The sequence below is a fragment of the Microtus ochrogaster genome, chromosome X, assembly GCF_000317375.1.
Source record: "Microtus ochrogaster isolate Prairie Vole_2 chromosome X, MicOch1.0, whole genome shotgun sequence".
NCBI classification, from domain to species: Eukaryota; Metazoa; Chordata; class Mammalia; order Rodentia; family Cricetidae; genus Microtus; species Microtus ochrogaster.
In genome coordinates this window covers 33,803,828-33,819,742 of record NC_022026.1, presented here as the reverse complement: position 1 = coordinate 33,819,742, position 15,915 = coordinate 33,803,828, and the positions used below count along the sequence as shown (strand labels likewise).

Sequence of the window (15,915 nt, the reverse complement as noted above, 5' to 3'; positions counted from 1 at the left end):
CTTAGAAAATATGAGAAAATAATTTTCTTTCATTTAAACCTCTGAACATATGGTATTTTTTCATAGTACCTAAATTGTCTAATATAGTATCCCATGTTTTCACCTCTATGAGCATTTGGGTTTGTTTGTTTGTTTGTTTTGTTTTTGTGTTTTACTATTCACAAAAGAAGAAAATTAGCCTTTATTTTATGATAAACTTCTAACATTTATGATATAATTCACAGTGTTTTAAATAAAATTAGTAGACATTGTGAAAATTTAGAAGAATTCATTTACAGGTTACTAAGGTGCACTATATTTTCCCTTAGATTGTCTCCTGGACTATTTTCAAATTTTTCTGTAGTATACAGTGGGTATATTCTTCGGGAATCATATTTAATGGTAAGTAATTTTCCATTTCACAATGCAACTAACTTTACTCCTCTTCTTTCAAGTTCTAAAATGGTGAATTAAATGCTTTGATATTTAAGGTGATGTCAACTATAGTGTATTTAGCAACAGAATCATTCATCATTGATATGGGCAATTATGACATTGTACTCTAGCACAATCATTTAATAAGACCGGCATTATGCAATGATCAGTACATTTCCTCATCTATAGATGAATAAACTAAAGTTCAAAGAGCCTTAGCTCTGACTACTTGTACAAGGAGTGGCTTTATCATACACATTAGGTCAATCAGCTTCTACTAAAAGTTGTAATCAAATACAGAGTAAAGAGCAGAAAAAGGGTTGAAGATAATACATTCCGAATGAAATGTCCTTTGAAGACTTTCAGTTTGTTTCCACTACATGAATTTTCAAAACTGCCAGTGTCTTATTATTATATATTATTTATATAAATATATACATACATAACATATTAATATATGTACTGCATGTTAATGTTAATATATGTAATATATACATATTTATATAAACAGAGACTGTGGTAGCTTAGAAAATATTATGTGTATGGGTGTTTTACCTGTCTATCACAGGCATACAGTGCCCGCAGAAGCCAAAAGAGATTGTCAGATCCCCTGAAAATATAGTGACAAAGAGTTGTGAGCCACTATTTGAGTGCAGGGAATCAAACAAGAAGCCTCTGAAAGAACAGCAAGTGTCCTTAACCACTGAACTATCTCTAAAGCCTGGCTGCTCCTTTAAAGTTGAATCCATTAGCTTTTCTCCATTCTCTGGTTGAGTTATCTCAAATACTTCCAACAAATTCCAATTTTCTCTTGAATCAGACAGTCAATTTTGGTTGTAAGCTACTAAAGATCCATATCTGATAAACACAAGCAAATGAATGCATAGAGCATGATTGTTTTTTGAATCTTTTACTTACATATATATCATATATGCTACTATATGCTGAAAACAAAATAAGAAACGTTCCTGAAGTGCAGCATTTCTTAGAATTTCAATGACTAAGAAAGGAGAACAGTCCAAGCACTGCAAGTTCGTCTTCATTTAGATGGGTTTTATTACACTAAAGTACACTGGTTTGGTGACTCACAAGTGATAATTCACTACTGAAATAAAAAAAAAGCATTTTACAGCCATTATATCCTTTAGTGTTACTTCTAATTTTGATTAACTCATTTGTTTTCCTTTTCTCATCATATAGCATAGCAGCTGAATTTGACCCTCTAAATATTTTAAAGAATATCTGATAAGTTTAATTACATCAATCCTCCTTTTTCAGGAAATGAATATTGTAATGTATTTTAGAGGTTCTTGTGAAAAGCAGTGGATAATAATTTTAAAATCAAAGAAGAATTTATCATTAAAAATTTAGGTGAGAAATGGTATCATCTTTGAAGCATATTCTGCAATTTATTAAAGAAAAAGATCATTAGAATCATCTTTTATAAGTGAAATTTAACAAAAATTCTAGCTAATCATATATCAATCGTTAGTTAATTCCATTTCTAAAAAGATTAAAGATCTAAGCTAACTATTTCTATGCACTTCAGTAAATTTCTGCGAGTTTAGACATTTATATCTACTCAGAATCCTTTGTATTCAAGGAACATCATTTTTATTCCTACACATTGTGGGAATATCAACCATATATATGATATTTCTCTTTATTAATGACATGTATTTCCCTGAAAGTATTTCCCAGAAGATAAAAATCCAACTGAAAAGTGTGTAAAAGTGTGTGTGTGTGGGGGGGATATTGCAAAACCTTTACTTCTTTTTTCCTTTAGAACACCTATTACTACATGATAGTATTTCCCCCAAGACGATTTTTTATTTTATTTGAAGTTGGCAAAAATCTTTGTGCTAAATCCTTTGAGCATACCTCTAGTGATAGATGTCAGATCAGTGCTATATGGAAAAACTTTTATTTGACAGGTAGATGACAGGAAGAGAGCTCTCTCCAAAATAAATGACATAAGAATAAAATCTTTCTGTGAGATTAATATAATCTTTTCTTCTTGCATATAAATGAACAGTTCATTCTTGCTTAAAGATAATCACATCATGAATTTGAATAAGGAAAATTAATGCAGTTTAAAAATGACATATTTGTTCAAATTAGAACAGTTAGCTTGAGATATGTATATATCAAATGTAAAATAGATATATGACATGATATAAATATATACAATATAAATTTATGACTTCATTTTATATCTTCATAATCATAAACCAAAAGTATACATTCAAAAACTGTACATATAGAATACATTCAACCTGAGTAGCCTCTTAGTAAGGCATGATCTTAGTAGGATAGGTTATATGGCCTATAATTGTATGAACAGGACCACACTAGTTTTGCATTATAAATACAGATGTAATTACTAATTTATTTCAAGTATTGCCTAATTATTCTTGGTGTTATCTAATGAACTGACATGTTCCCCACTAAAAGAAGAGAGAATAAAACTATTCTTTTTGTTGTTGTTGTTTTCTAGTTTATTGTTGCAGAAACAATATATACTAACAGAAAATGTTCAGAAAATAAAAATTGCTGTCTGAAATATGAGTCTATGTATTTAAATTTCCCAATACTTAATATGATAAAACTATTCTTGAAAAATTATGGTATTTTCAAATTATCTAGTCTATCTATATGTTATCTATAATGTTATCTTTTTATATAATACTTAAAGAAATATCAGGAATAAAGAGATAGCCAAAATCTCATTACATATATCACCAATCCATGCTATCCCTTGCACTTATGTATGTTACAATTAGTACAATCAAATCATTTTCATACATATTAAAATATAAATTTGTATATTTGTGCCTTGTATAAATCAGTGAATGAAAAATAAGGAATGTCATATTCATTTGGGATTTTTGTTAAAAGATATTTCTAAAAGGAGTCAAACCTCTGCAATATTTTCTGATCTGAAAAGGGAATAAACAGTCGAAGCATGGGGAGATGTCAAAGAAAGATTACTTCTCTCCAGATGCATTTTCATCTCAAGCTTCCTTAAAGGCCTTCACCTCAGAATCTGTTCAGTTGTCTGTAATAGACAGATCTTTTCCTTAAACAAGTTGGGCTGCCTTTTCTGGGCATATACAATCACTTTGGGAATTCAGTTTCTTTGTCTCCTTTTCATAAACCTCAAAAATAATACTCAAGAATTGTCCAGTCAAAGCAGTATTTTTATTATTCAATTTTTAAAGTTTTAGGCAGTTATCTTGGAAATTGTGAGAGCGTATTGGTTCAATGCTACAAAGACACAAGAGTTTTGTGTTCATAGAGCACAATAATCAAATCATATCCAAAGAAAAATTCCTAGCTCTTTTCCTCATATTGTTAAGCTCTTAATATATTACTGGAGACTTAAACTATGTAAAAAGAGAGTGAAATATGAGGTTAAACCTATTCTATAAATGAAAATTTACTATGGTCTATAATCTCCATGAAGATTTAATCAGAAGGACATAAGTAAAAAAGACAACATAATCTTATGAATTTTATTGTGATAAGATTTTTTAAATATTTAGTTTAATAAAGATATACTCAGTAATTAAGTTATCAACTTCACTCCTATGGCATATGATTTAGAATTGATAGATTATTCCCACTTAGATCATTTCAGCTTACATACCAAAAAATTAGTTAAAAATTAATACTATTAAATGGTGCCTTACCTTACAAAGAAAGTTGATCTTAAAGCCCAATGACTGGGCATTTCTTGAGCCTGAGTTCATGTAGTTTCCAATCAAAAGAACCAGCTCTAAAAGTCTGTTAAAGCTTTCACTTTTCTTCAGCTCTTCACATGCAAGAGTTACTGCAATGATGCCTGGTTTGATGTTGTTTATATGTTCTTCAAAGGTGAGTTTGAAAAGGATGCTTGTGAGACGAGGCCGTAACATTTTCACCGAGCTCATCTAGAAGATAAGGAATGTCTATGATAATATTTTATAAAACGTTCTTTCATCTCCTTATTGGGGATAATTTCATGAACAATATTGTAAGTTCATACACATAGCCAATATACTGTTTTTGTTTGTCTTCAGCTTTCCAAGGAAAATTTAAGTAAAGTTTTAAAAATCAGAAGCAGTCATCATGGTTATAATCTGATAAAATACAGCTGAGGGTGAACAGTTTCTACATGTTAATTGCAAAACCTTTAGTCACACATAGCATATAGTCAAAATATATCCCTGAGATGAAATAGGAAAACTTATACGCATAAAATTGAATTGAATGTATATGTATATATGTCATAGACAGTGGATGTTCATGACAGTCAAAAATGTAGATGTAATATTTCCTAAGAAATTATCTGTTGGTATAGTTTTGAAACTAGGGCATTAACGAAGACTAACTGTGAAATTTCTTTCATAAAATATAGTGAATATTTAAATTTTAAATTTGTTCTAAATAATTTTACCTACATGTCAAATGTTACTGTTAACATATCATTCAATTTTTTATGTTGGTTTTCCTCAAAACAGTTCAACTTGGGTTTTAATTACTTTTTTGTAAGATTATTCATGCGCATTCCAAATTCCCTTTGGTATAGCCCCAATAATAATTATTCTGAGGTTTGAATTTCCTTTGACTCCAAATTAATTAGTTTCCATTTACCAAATGAAATCTGAAAAGGGGATGGGTGGAGACTAGACCCACAGGAGCATTTTATGCAAACACAATGAAAAGAAATTATTAAATATACTAATCATACTGAATTTTTCATGTGTAGTTTAGTTTTTCATAGACAAATGCTGAGCACAGACTAGGCACTGAGATATCTGCAAGTATAAAATTCATTGAAAGCATTAACAATGTCTTTTTGTTTTAAACATGTCTTCACTTTGTACCCAAGGCTTACCTTTGACTTTTGCTTATTCCATCTCAGCTTTTTAGAAGGTGATGTTACAGGCAATTGATTTAAATCACAAAGAACCTTTCTGTTGAATACTCTTGTTATGTGCCATGTACTTAAGTTCTGAGTACTTGTTTTCTAACTGTTGGCACTATTTGGAAAGGTGTGGAACCTTTAAGTATGACTCAGCTGTGGGAAGTGAGTCAATGGGTGCAGGGTTTGGAAAAGTACACAACTGTCACACACTTTCTTCCTGGTCTAACATGTTGTGAACAGCCTTTGCCACATACACCTACCACCATGAACCGATCTGTCCTGCCATGCCTTCCCTTTCCATGATGGACTAAAACCCGAAAATATAAAGCAAATGTAACCTTGCCTCCCTTATATCAGTTCTGTCAGATATTTTATCACATTTATGAGAAAGGTAAGTAATATACCTTCAAAAGCTACACATGAATTAATGAGTAAACCATACTAGCTCTAATAGTGAAGCAACACAGTTGTCTGACTCTCCTTTGAGATTAACTTGCCTACTAATGATGGATATCTGCCTCTCTCTATCTGAACTCTTAACTTCAGTGAATTCTGTTTTCATACTTTTTCCAGGCAGAAATATATAAGAATGGAGATAATATTGCCCTGATAAAGTATACACATAGCTCTCATCACTTTGGATTATTTTGTTTAAAGTATACAAATTGCCCTCTTGTTTCTTCATCATTCCCATGACAAGTACAAAATATACTACCTGTTTTAAAATGCTTACATTTATCTGGAAAATCATAACATCGGCACATGAAAACCACAGCTGACAATAAAACAGATGCACAATTCTAGATAGACAATGAGAAATTGAGTTCTAAAGAAATTTGCTGAAAGGAAAAAAAAACTTTATACTGAGAACTTCAATGTTTAATAAAAGCTTCACAACAGAGAAAATAAATACATTTTGACTTGAGTGTGCACTTACATATATGTATAGACAGAAAACAGACCTAAAGAAAATAGTAGAAAGAAATTACATTAGAACACATTTATGTTAGTTAGATTGATATGAAAAACAATGTAGGGTCAATGCAAAAGTACATGAAACTGAAAGCTAATGACATCAAAGTCTGTCTCTAACATGTAGAAGCCCCTTTCTGTGTAAATGTGTAGAAAATCAAATTCTGTATGTATTACCCAGTCACAATTTTTCTGTCTGTCTCCATATCTCCCCTTACATCATTTCTTCTTTCATCTTACTCACAACTGGCCTGCTTCAGTAGTCTGCCTATTGTGTATTGTCATATATGTTTAGGGAACAGCTTATTATATTAGCTACTTTCTTGTTTGTGTGATCAAATATCGAACCAAAGACAATGTAAGGGATAAGAGCATACATACCCTGGTACAAAGGCTGAGGGTTCACTTCATCATGAGAGGAACAACATGACAGTGGGAACATTAGGTGGTATTTCACATTGTATTTACAGCCAGGTAGCAGAAAGAAAAGAATGCTGGTATTCATCTATGTTTCTTCCTTTTTCTTGTTTAATTTGGTCTTGCACCCTATTTAAATGGATGATGCCATCTACATTCTGGGTGAGTTCTCAATTCATCAAAGTGCCATTGGTTCAGAGTCAAAAAGGAATGAAAACCTTCGCAAGCTATGCAAAAGCTTTCAGTCCTTGTTTATTACTAATTACACATATATGCATTTATATTTTCTTCTGTCATGAGTGTCTATTTCAATTCTTGACCTACAATCTCTGAGTATGAATTTTATTTTATTCATTTTTTAACAGAAATAGTATAGTCAACAAATAATTCTCAGTAAGAATAGTTATAGCGATAACAGCCATTAATGCTTCTTGAGAACTTTGTCAGAATTTTTTCTGCTTGAGTGATTTAGTTCTCAAAATGATCCTAGGAAAAGTCTGCTGTCTTTACGGTGCAACTATGTATGTGTGATGGTTTGAATGAGACATACGCCATAGGCTCAGACATTTAACCCTTTGCTTCCCATTGCTAAAGCTGCTTGTGGAGGTTTATGAAGTGTGGCTCTGCTTCAAGAAGTACATCACTGGAGGAAGACTGTATGTGTTTATAGTCTCCCTCCCTCACTCTCTCTGCTGCAGAATTGTGGGGGAGTATGTGTGCTTTTAGCTTTCTGCCATTGCCCCTCCTTACTGTCAAGGACGTTTATCTTTATGGAAACATAAGCCAAATAAACTCATTCTTCTCATTATTTGCTTTTAGCCATGATGTTTTATCACAGAAACAGGAAACCAAGTAATATATAATTATAATACACTGTCCCTTAAGCATTATTAGAAACCAGAACTGTGCTGTGATTGACTGAATGACGAGTGTCAGGGAAATCACCAATAAGGTAGGTATAAAAATGCCCCAAGAAACAAGTTATGATTTATAACAGGAATAGAAAGGAAAAGATGAATGAGAAAGAATTAAGGACAAATTAACAGTATGTGGTAACTAACTAGCTATGGGAAAAGAAAGTCAAACAGCAGTATCAAGGCGTTAATTTGGTTATTCCAACAAAGTTGGCATTAATGACAGTTTAATGAGAGCCTAAAGAAATAACTCAGTAGTTAGAAGAACTTACTGTTCTTCCAGAAGACACAAGTTGCCTTCTAAGCACTCAGAACAAGTGGCTCACAGGTATCTATAATTCTATTTCCAGAGTATCTGTTGCCTCTGTCCTACACTCAGTGCCCAAACACATAAACAGGCACAGACACATATATACAATAAAAATAAAGTAACTTGAAAAGTTGAATTTGGTATTGATGTTGTATTGTTTAATGTTTGCTCTTTTGTTATGGGGGTTGTGGAGAGATAAATGTGCTTCTCCTCTCCTGTGATCTATGTACCAGTAAGCTAATCAAAGACGAAAAAAGATAGCACAGGCAGATCGAGTACAGTCTATGATGTCTCAAAAATAATTCTCTATGTAAAAATAGTCTGCCTAGTTTTGCAATCTTCAGTTTCCAAATTTGAAAATTCAGGAAAATTCCTGTGAATTTTTTCTAAGTTGTAGACATGTAGAATGAAGTATTCTAGATGCAAATATGAGCATGTTAAAATATTTCCTGTTACTCTGATTTTTTAAAATTATCATTGAAGTGACTTTGGTTGGTCATTTTCTTCTGTTAATATTGCACATTTTTATTAACAATGATACTATTGGCCTCTGTTTATTAAGATTCTCAATCTTGAAATAATGTTCCAATTACTCATATTGGTCATACAGTACTACCTAACATTACTTTTGCCCACATTTAACATGTCTTTTATTGGCAATGTTTATCATTTTAACTAAAGTTTTATATATATTACACTTAATTATAATATGTTAATACTTCAAACACTCTCACTGATTTCTCTAATTCCTCTAAATTTTCCCTTCTAAAGTGATACCTTTATGTCTAGGGAATAATATGACTTCTTTTATATATGGAGTTTTTGTCATTGCAGTAGTACCTATTAAAGTTTTGAAATAAAATTGGATTTAATAGTTATGTGAATAGATTCTTTGGAAGACAAAATCACTGAGGAGGCCTAGGCCGGGCGGTTGTGGCGCACGCCTTTAATCCCAGCACTCGGGAGGCAGAGGCAGGAGGATCTCTGGGAGTTCGAGGCCAGCCTGGTCTATAAGAGCTAGTGCTGGGACAGGCACCAAAGCTACAGAGAAACCCTGTCTCGAAAAACCAAAAAAAAAAAAAATGTGGCCTATTATTCACTGGGTAGACTGAAATTATCATTCTCCATTTATCCATTTTTCAATCATAATAGACATTTACTATTTAACATGTTATAACTTAAAGTGCATCCTTGAAAAAGAATCAAGATACTACAGAGAAAGTGAAGTCATTCTGGGATATTCCTAACCAACCATTACTATGTCTAGAACACGGCAATAGGATTGTTTTAGTCTTAAGTGTGAACTTTACAATCAGACCAGTATATGTTGATAGACAAACGCTGAACTGTCATCAGAGGGTTTTGCTGTGTAAAGGAATAGCATGGATAGTCAAGCTTAGAAATAACAGGAAGCACTGAGCTATATCCCCAGCCACTTATAGTACTATTAAAAGGCTTGTGTCTCATAAAGGCACTTGAGCTTGAGTGCTCCTAAGTGATATAATATAGTAAATAAAGCAGAAACACTGCTGAAACGTATGTTTGGTTTGTTGTTGTGGTCCCTCACAGCATTTTACTTGACTGGCATCTTTTGTTTTATAATTCATTCCTTGAAGTGCTTTGGGATGCTGACCAGGGTGTTGTATTATGAAGCGGATTTATTTGTGTTGCAAGTTACTTGTCTATCAAATTACATCAAGCGACTCTCATTTTTTCAGCTGATCTGAAACTATTTTTAAAAAAGGACATTGACAGGGTTAGTGGGAGCACTACAAGTGGGTTATTTCCCAAAAGAGGTAGGCACAGTTTCATTTATATCATTAGAATTGTATACACTGCATAACTATAAAGCTGATGAGTATGGATTTAATACCAAAATACTACAGGAATGCACAGGAAAAAAAGATAAGAAGGAGCAGTGCTGCTCCTTGGACTGGAGAGGGGGGGAGGGGGAATGAAAAGAGGAGAGGGAAGTGGGAGGAGGGAAGGAGGTGGAAATTTTCAATAAAAAATAAATAAAAAAGAAGCAGCAGTGCTAAATATCATGTATGAACAAGAAGAATATCATGAAACCTTTAGGGTTATTCATATCACCTTTTATTAATGCCTATCATATGTGAATATAATTGAAACTTTAGTCCCTTGAAAATAATAGAATTTGTTGCAATTATTAAATGGATATTAAGAAATAGTGATTATTAAGGGGCACTATCTCGTAAATTTACAAAATGTTTATTTGTATTTTACTATAGTAAAGGGAATGAATTTGGTCATATTCAAGGATGGAGTTTTATTAGGTTGACAGAACTGCCAGTCTAAGTGAGATTCAGAAGCAATTACTGATAAAATTCTGTCTGGAATTGCAGGAAGGAAGCAGATACATTTGAGATTCTCTATTAAATGAATATTTTTATCTTCTAATACACAATAAGTTCTTCAAGGGCAGGAACTCTCCGAGTCATTGTTTTACTCCCTGCACTAAATCCAGTACCTGGACAAAATAATCAATACGAGAATTTCTCATATATGTAGAAAATGGGAAATGTTTGCACGTTAGCTGTCATGAGAGATGAGAGCCATGGTTAATCTGTGAATTGAAGCTTTAAAAAATAAAGTGTTGAGAAAACTGACTTTACATCAGAAAAATAATGATGTACTGATAGAGAATATTTCCCCAAAGATAGTGATATGTGGAAATTATGCATTGAGAAATATCCACTAGTCTTTAGTATAGAGCAGAACACAATAACAGTGTTTGCCCCCAAAGACACTGTAAACTCGGAGGAATCTCACTGAGAAGTTGGATAAGAATTTCAAAATATTCTTGTCAAAAAACGTAATGAAGGCCACAAATGACTACTAAAATTGCTGTGGAGCTTTGCTATTCTATTAGAGAATTAAAGACATAAAGGAAAAAATAAGAGGGTAAAGTTTTGATATTTTTAAATTTAATGAAAAGTAATCAATTACAGAATTACTCGACAGCCATCGACCTCCTATGACTATTCAATTTTCATGTGGTTTTATTTTACCTTGTTTTATTACAAAAGGTGACTGAAATAAACAAAATAAACAATTCTGTCATGAGCATGGATTAATATGAGAAGTTAATGAAATAAACAGTAATGAGAATGACTCATGGTGACTTTTTTTACTTGATCAAAAAATATTAATTTGGTTTTGTTGTTGTTGTTGTTTCTTATGGGACAGGATTTCTCTGTGAAGCCCTGACAGTCTTGGAACTATCTATTATAGACGAGGATGGCTTCAAACTCACATAGATCCCCTCACCTTTGCTTCCCAAGTGCTGAGATTAAAGGTGTGCACCACCACTCTCTGGCTTTTAAACTTAATTTTTTTTCAGATAACATTAAGCTCGTCTACAAGTAAGAGGTAGCATGCATATGTGCAAAAAAAATGAAAATAGAAACACCAGGCATTACAAATTAAAACGCTGAAAATACTAATAAAGAACATGTGAATATTTCACAATGAATATGCAAACCCAGGAAATGATGTAATATTAATATAAACTTGGACCTACAATTTTTTTCTAAATTAATTGCTTTTGATATTACATAGGAAGGGAAAAGCTTTTTATCAACCCCCCTTTCACCTGGCTAAGCTCTCTTGAACAGGGTTAATAAGCTCTTTAGAGGCTTTAAAACAATTAAAGCAAAACGAGGTTATAGTTCTATTTCTAACTATCTTTTTGCCTCCATATATTTATGCAAAAGAAATAAGAAAAAAATCATTGTTCTGTCAGTAATATAATATAATCTTTTCTGTTCATTAAAGATTTATATGAACGAAGCTATTGAAACATCTCTCTTACTAGATTATAGCTTGAGAATGGTTTTAATTGAAAAATATGGGTAATTTTGAAGTCAGAAAAACAAAAGTACTGATTACTAAGAGAACTAATTATTGCCTTCTTTTCTCAGAAGACATGCTAGTTTAATAGATACACACAGTATGGGTCTCCATCCCCAGTGCACGACAAGTGGGAATTTCCACAGCTCTGAGACTTGAGAACAGCTGAGCTGCAGACATACTCAGAAGCAATTAAAAGCTCCAGCTGGGGATTCTGATGGCTAGAGCTTTCAAAGATCTGTGCTTTTCTTCCAGTAAAGGTACAGCACATAATTACAATGGATGTACCAAATTCAATTCTGTAGGAGGTAAGTTAGAGGACAAGTCAGTGGGAAGCTATGTAGCCAATCCACCCTTTAAAGAAGATTATTGATCATAGAAGGTATAGGAGGTAGCATGTCTCACTTGCTGGGAGGTCTGCCTCCACATGGAGGGAATATCTTCAGCTTGATATTGTTTGTTTGTTTCTTCTTAATTCCCTCCTATGCTTTCTTTTTTCTCCCAGTAGATTACAAGTGATTATAAGTAAACTCAAGATTCTGACAGTTTACAAAAGTGAAAAGGTTAAAGCTCACCAACCCAGAGACTGACTCAGACAAGCCTTATTTTCTCTCCTTAAAAAATCTTAACCAGAAACACTTCATTGTTTCTTTTTGGTGATAATATTTTAATTAATAGAGAAGGAGTAATCAAATGTATAATACACATCTTGTCCTAGCTGATAAGACGTGATTGTTATCTAGAGAGTTAGATATTTATGAAAATTCTACAGTGTAGTGGGCCACTACTGAATACTGAAATAAAAGCAACAATAAAATTCTCATTGTTTAAGGGAGAAAGACAAGAAAATATTCCACACACACAATGAATCTGTCAATGTTAGAAACTGCCATATGAATGGAGAGTAAAACAAGAATGGCAAACAGATTCAACAATGATTTGATAGATACATAACTTGAATAACATTAATAGAGTTCATCTACTATAATTTATAATCTAAGAGAACATGTTCAACAAATAAACTCAAAAATAGTAAAACTATTACTTTCTAGAAAGGAAATTTTAAAGAAGACTCTGAGAGTTTAAAAGATAGGCCTATTTTGTTTTTTTTTTTTTTTTTTTTTTTTTTTTAGTTTGTTTTTCAAGACAATGTTTCTTTGTGTAACAACCAGGGATGTCCTGGAACTCGCTCTGTAGACCAGGCTAGCCTTGAATTTACAGACATCCACTTACCTCTCCTTACCAAGTGCTGGGATTAAAGGCACGTGCCATCATGCCTGGCTTGATCAAACTACTTTTGACAGCTAGGCAAATTTTTGTGTATAGAAGTGGATCTGTTTCACCTGGACCAAAGGTCGAAGAATTCAAGACTCTTTCTTATTCCATGCTAATGAAGTTGCATTTCCACCCCCCTTTTGGAGTGAAGTATACAAGCATGTGAAAATAAAGGAGGCACATTCAGTGAATGTCCCTTTTGATGCTGTTCTGTGTTTTTTGTCTCTTATATCTCTTATATCTCTGTTCCATTTACTTAATCCTCATGTTCCTACCCTAGAACGAATGGGTTTCATCAAAGATGATTTTCAACAGGAATCAGGGGTGATAGCACATGCAGTGATTCTGAAAAGAGAATGAATTCAAGCACATAAAAAATGAAGTTCAATATGGCTGATGTACAAGAAGCAAGAGTTCCGTTCACACACAAGTTTAATGCCTAAAACTAAGAAAGATTGGCAGGTGCTAGGCCAAAATGTGCCTGATATGTTAAGATCAGTCTAAAATATATTGCAGTGGGCAAATATTTGCTGTGTAAACACAAGATCTAAGTTCAGTCCCATGGAAAGTCACAGAGACATATATCTGTAAAGGCAGCACCGAGGAGAGCAGAGAAGGACAAATCCTGGTGTCAGACTGGCCAACCAGCCTATCTAAAGCAATGAACTCGAAGTCCATAGCGACCCTGTCTCAAAAACAAAGGCAGAAAATGACATAAAAAATAACCAATGTTGAATCCAGTTTCCACACATGCAGACATAGAAAAGAACATAGAAAATAAGGAAGGAAGAAAGAATGGAAGGAATATAAATACTGTGCCATTAGTGTTGTAAGAGGCCCCTTGTTTGATCCCTGCTGTTCAGCCCCGAAATAACCACACAGAAACTGTTTTAATAAAATCACTGCTTGCTTTATTAGCTCTAGCTACTTATTGCCTAACTTTTACATCTTAATTTATAACCCATTTCTATTAATCTGTATATTGCTACATGGCTCTGGCTTACTGGCAAGGTTTAGGCTCGTTTAGACGTTCTCTGTAGCAGCTACATGGCATTTCCCGACTCCGCCTTCTTTCTCCCATCATTCAGCCTTCTTTTCTCTGCCTAGCTCTACTCTACCTTTTCACAGGCCAAGGCAGATTCTCTATTCATTAACCAGAGGTATTCACAGCATACAAAGGGGAATCCCACATCACACTAGTGTTTTAGGAGGTAACTAATAAGCAATACAAATACAATCTACATAGGGGCATTAAAACGAGACTGATTATGAGAAGAGCTAAAGTTTAAGTAGGAAGCAGTTAAAAGTATATGGTAACAATTACAGCAAATAATTATGCTTCTCCAGACTATGACAATGGCAGTACAGATGGAGTGTAGATATGAAGCATATTTGAGTTTTGAATAGGAAATAATAACTTTTATTGATCAACTTCAATGCACAATTTAAGGCAAACTTCTAATTCTTAGTGATTGAAGAGTGAATAACAAGTAAGGCCATAGAGCAAGTGGCAACTTCTGAAGAAACTGATGAGAGGTTACAGAAAGAGAGTAATGAACAGAATCCTCAGGTCAGTGATACATTATACTTTAACCATCTATCCACCCATTTTAGGCAGCAAGTGAGAAGATTTATTTTCTTGACGAGAAGGCCATAGTAGACTGACAAATTGAGGCAGAAAGAGAAACACCACAATTATAGTAAGCAAGAAATAATGCTGTCTGGACTTAGATGGGATAGTAATGCCCAGAGCAGAGACAGGGAACATGTGCCTAGACTAGAGCGCCAGTCTCATCATATTCTCCTCCGATTTTCTTCAGTAAATCACAGTGCCTAAAAGCACTGACTGTGAATTCTAACTGAATTCAACTATTTACTATCCAACCCTGGAACAGTTACTGGACTTTGGTTTGCCTCAGTTCCACAGCAGTAGTACGGAGATAATAACAGTATCAAACTTTACGTTACAAATCATAAGAGAGCATGAATACTTTGACTGCTTTGACCTTGTGCAGACATTACCTAAGTAACCACAGTGCTATGAGTTGATAAGGCACTGGTAAATTGCCCACACCTCTCAGGCTAACTCCACAGCATATAGACTGAACAAATTGAACTCAGGCATTATTGATAACAAAAGAAAAGACATGAAGTTGGGAAGGAGATGAGGGTTAGCACTTGGAGGAATTTGATGGAGGCAACAGTGGACAGAAGTGACTAAAATATATTATATAAATGTATGAAGTTTTCCAAGGAACAAATTGAAAATATTACATAAAATATGGCCCATGTAAAAGTGTTAGCACAAAATACTTTAGTAAGCTTTTGCTATCAGTAACATTGTAATAGTACTATTAATAATAAAAATAGGCCATCTCCTTTCCTGACACTTCAAAAAGAATGCATAAATAAAGAGGGGGAGGGAGAACAGAGCTCTATTCTGCAATATATGTCTGGCATGTGGGAGACCCTGGGCTCAGGCCTCAGAGCAACAAAACAACAAATAGAACAATGTTGAGTAACTACAGTCTTAGTTACTAAAGAGATGCAGAAAGGAGACTAGCTTAAAACCATAAGTTAGAAACTAGCCTGGGTGATAGAAAAAACAAAGCAACTTTAAAGGCAGAAGAAACTCTGGAGGACCTGAAGTTTGTCATGCCATTGCCAAGAAAGAGTATGTGGTAGTTTGAAAAGAAGGGATATATGACCCATATTGGAGCACCGGACAGAAATCTCAAGGTCCAAATCAGGAGCAGAAGGAGAGAGAGCACAAGCAAGAAACTCAGGACCTTGAGGGGTGCACCCACACACTGAGACAATGGGGATGTTCT

At 33.7% G+C, this 15,915-nt stretch overlaps 1 protein-coding gene across 3 annotated transcripts in view; it reads right to left on the bottom strand.

Moving 5' to 3' along the window:
* Diaph2 (diaphanous related formin 2) overlaps positions 1 to 15,915 on the bottom strand; it is a 793,576-nt gene that overhangs the window by 406,557 nt on the left and 371,104 nt on the right. For all 3 annotated transcript variants that reach the window (XM_026784823.1, XM_026784824.1, XM_005358668.3), the window contains one exon: positions 4,107 to 4,346. In XM_026784823.1, the coding sequence (XP_026640624.1) occupies positions 4,107 to 4,346 (240 nt within the window). The remainder of the gene's footprint in view (positions 1 to 4,106; positions 4,347 to 15,915) is intronic.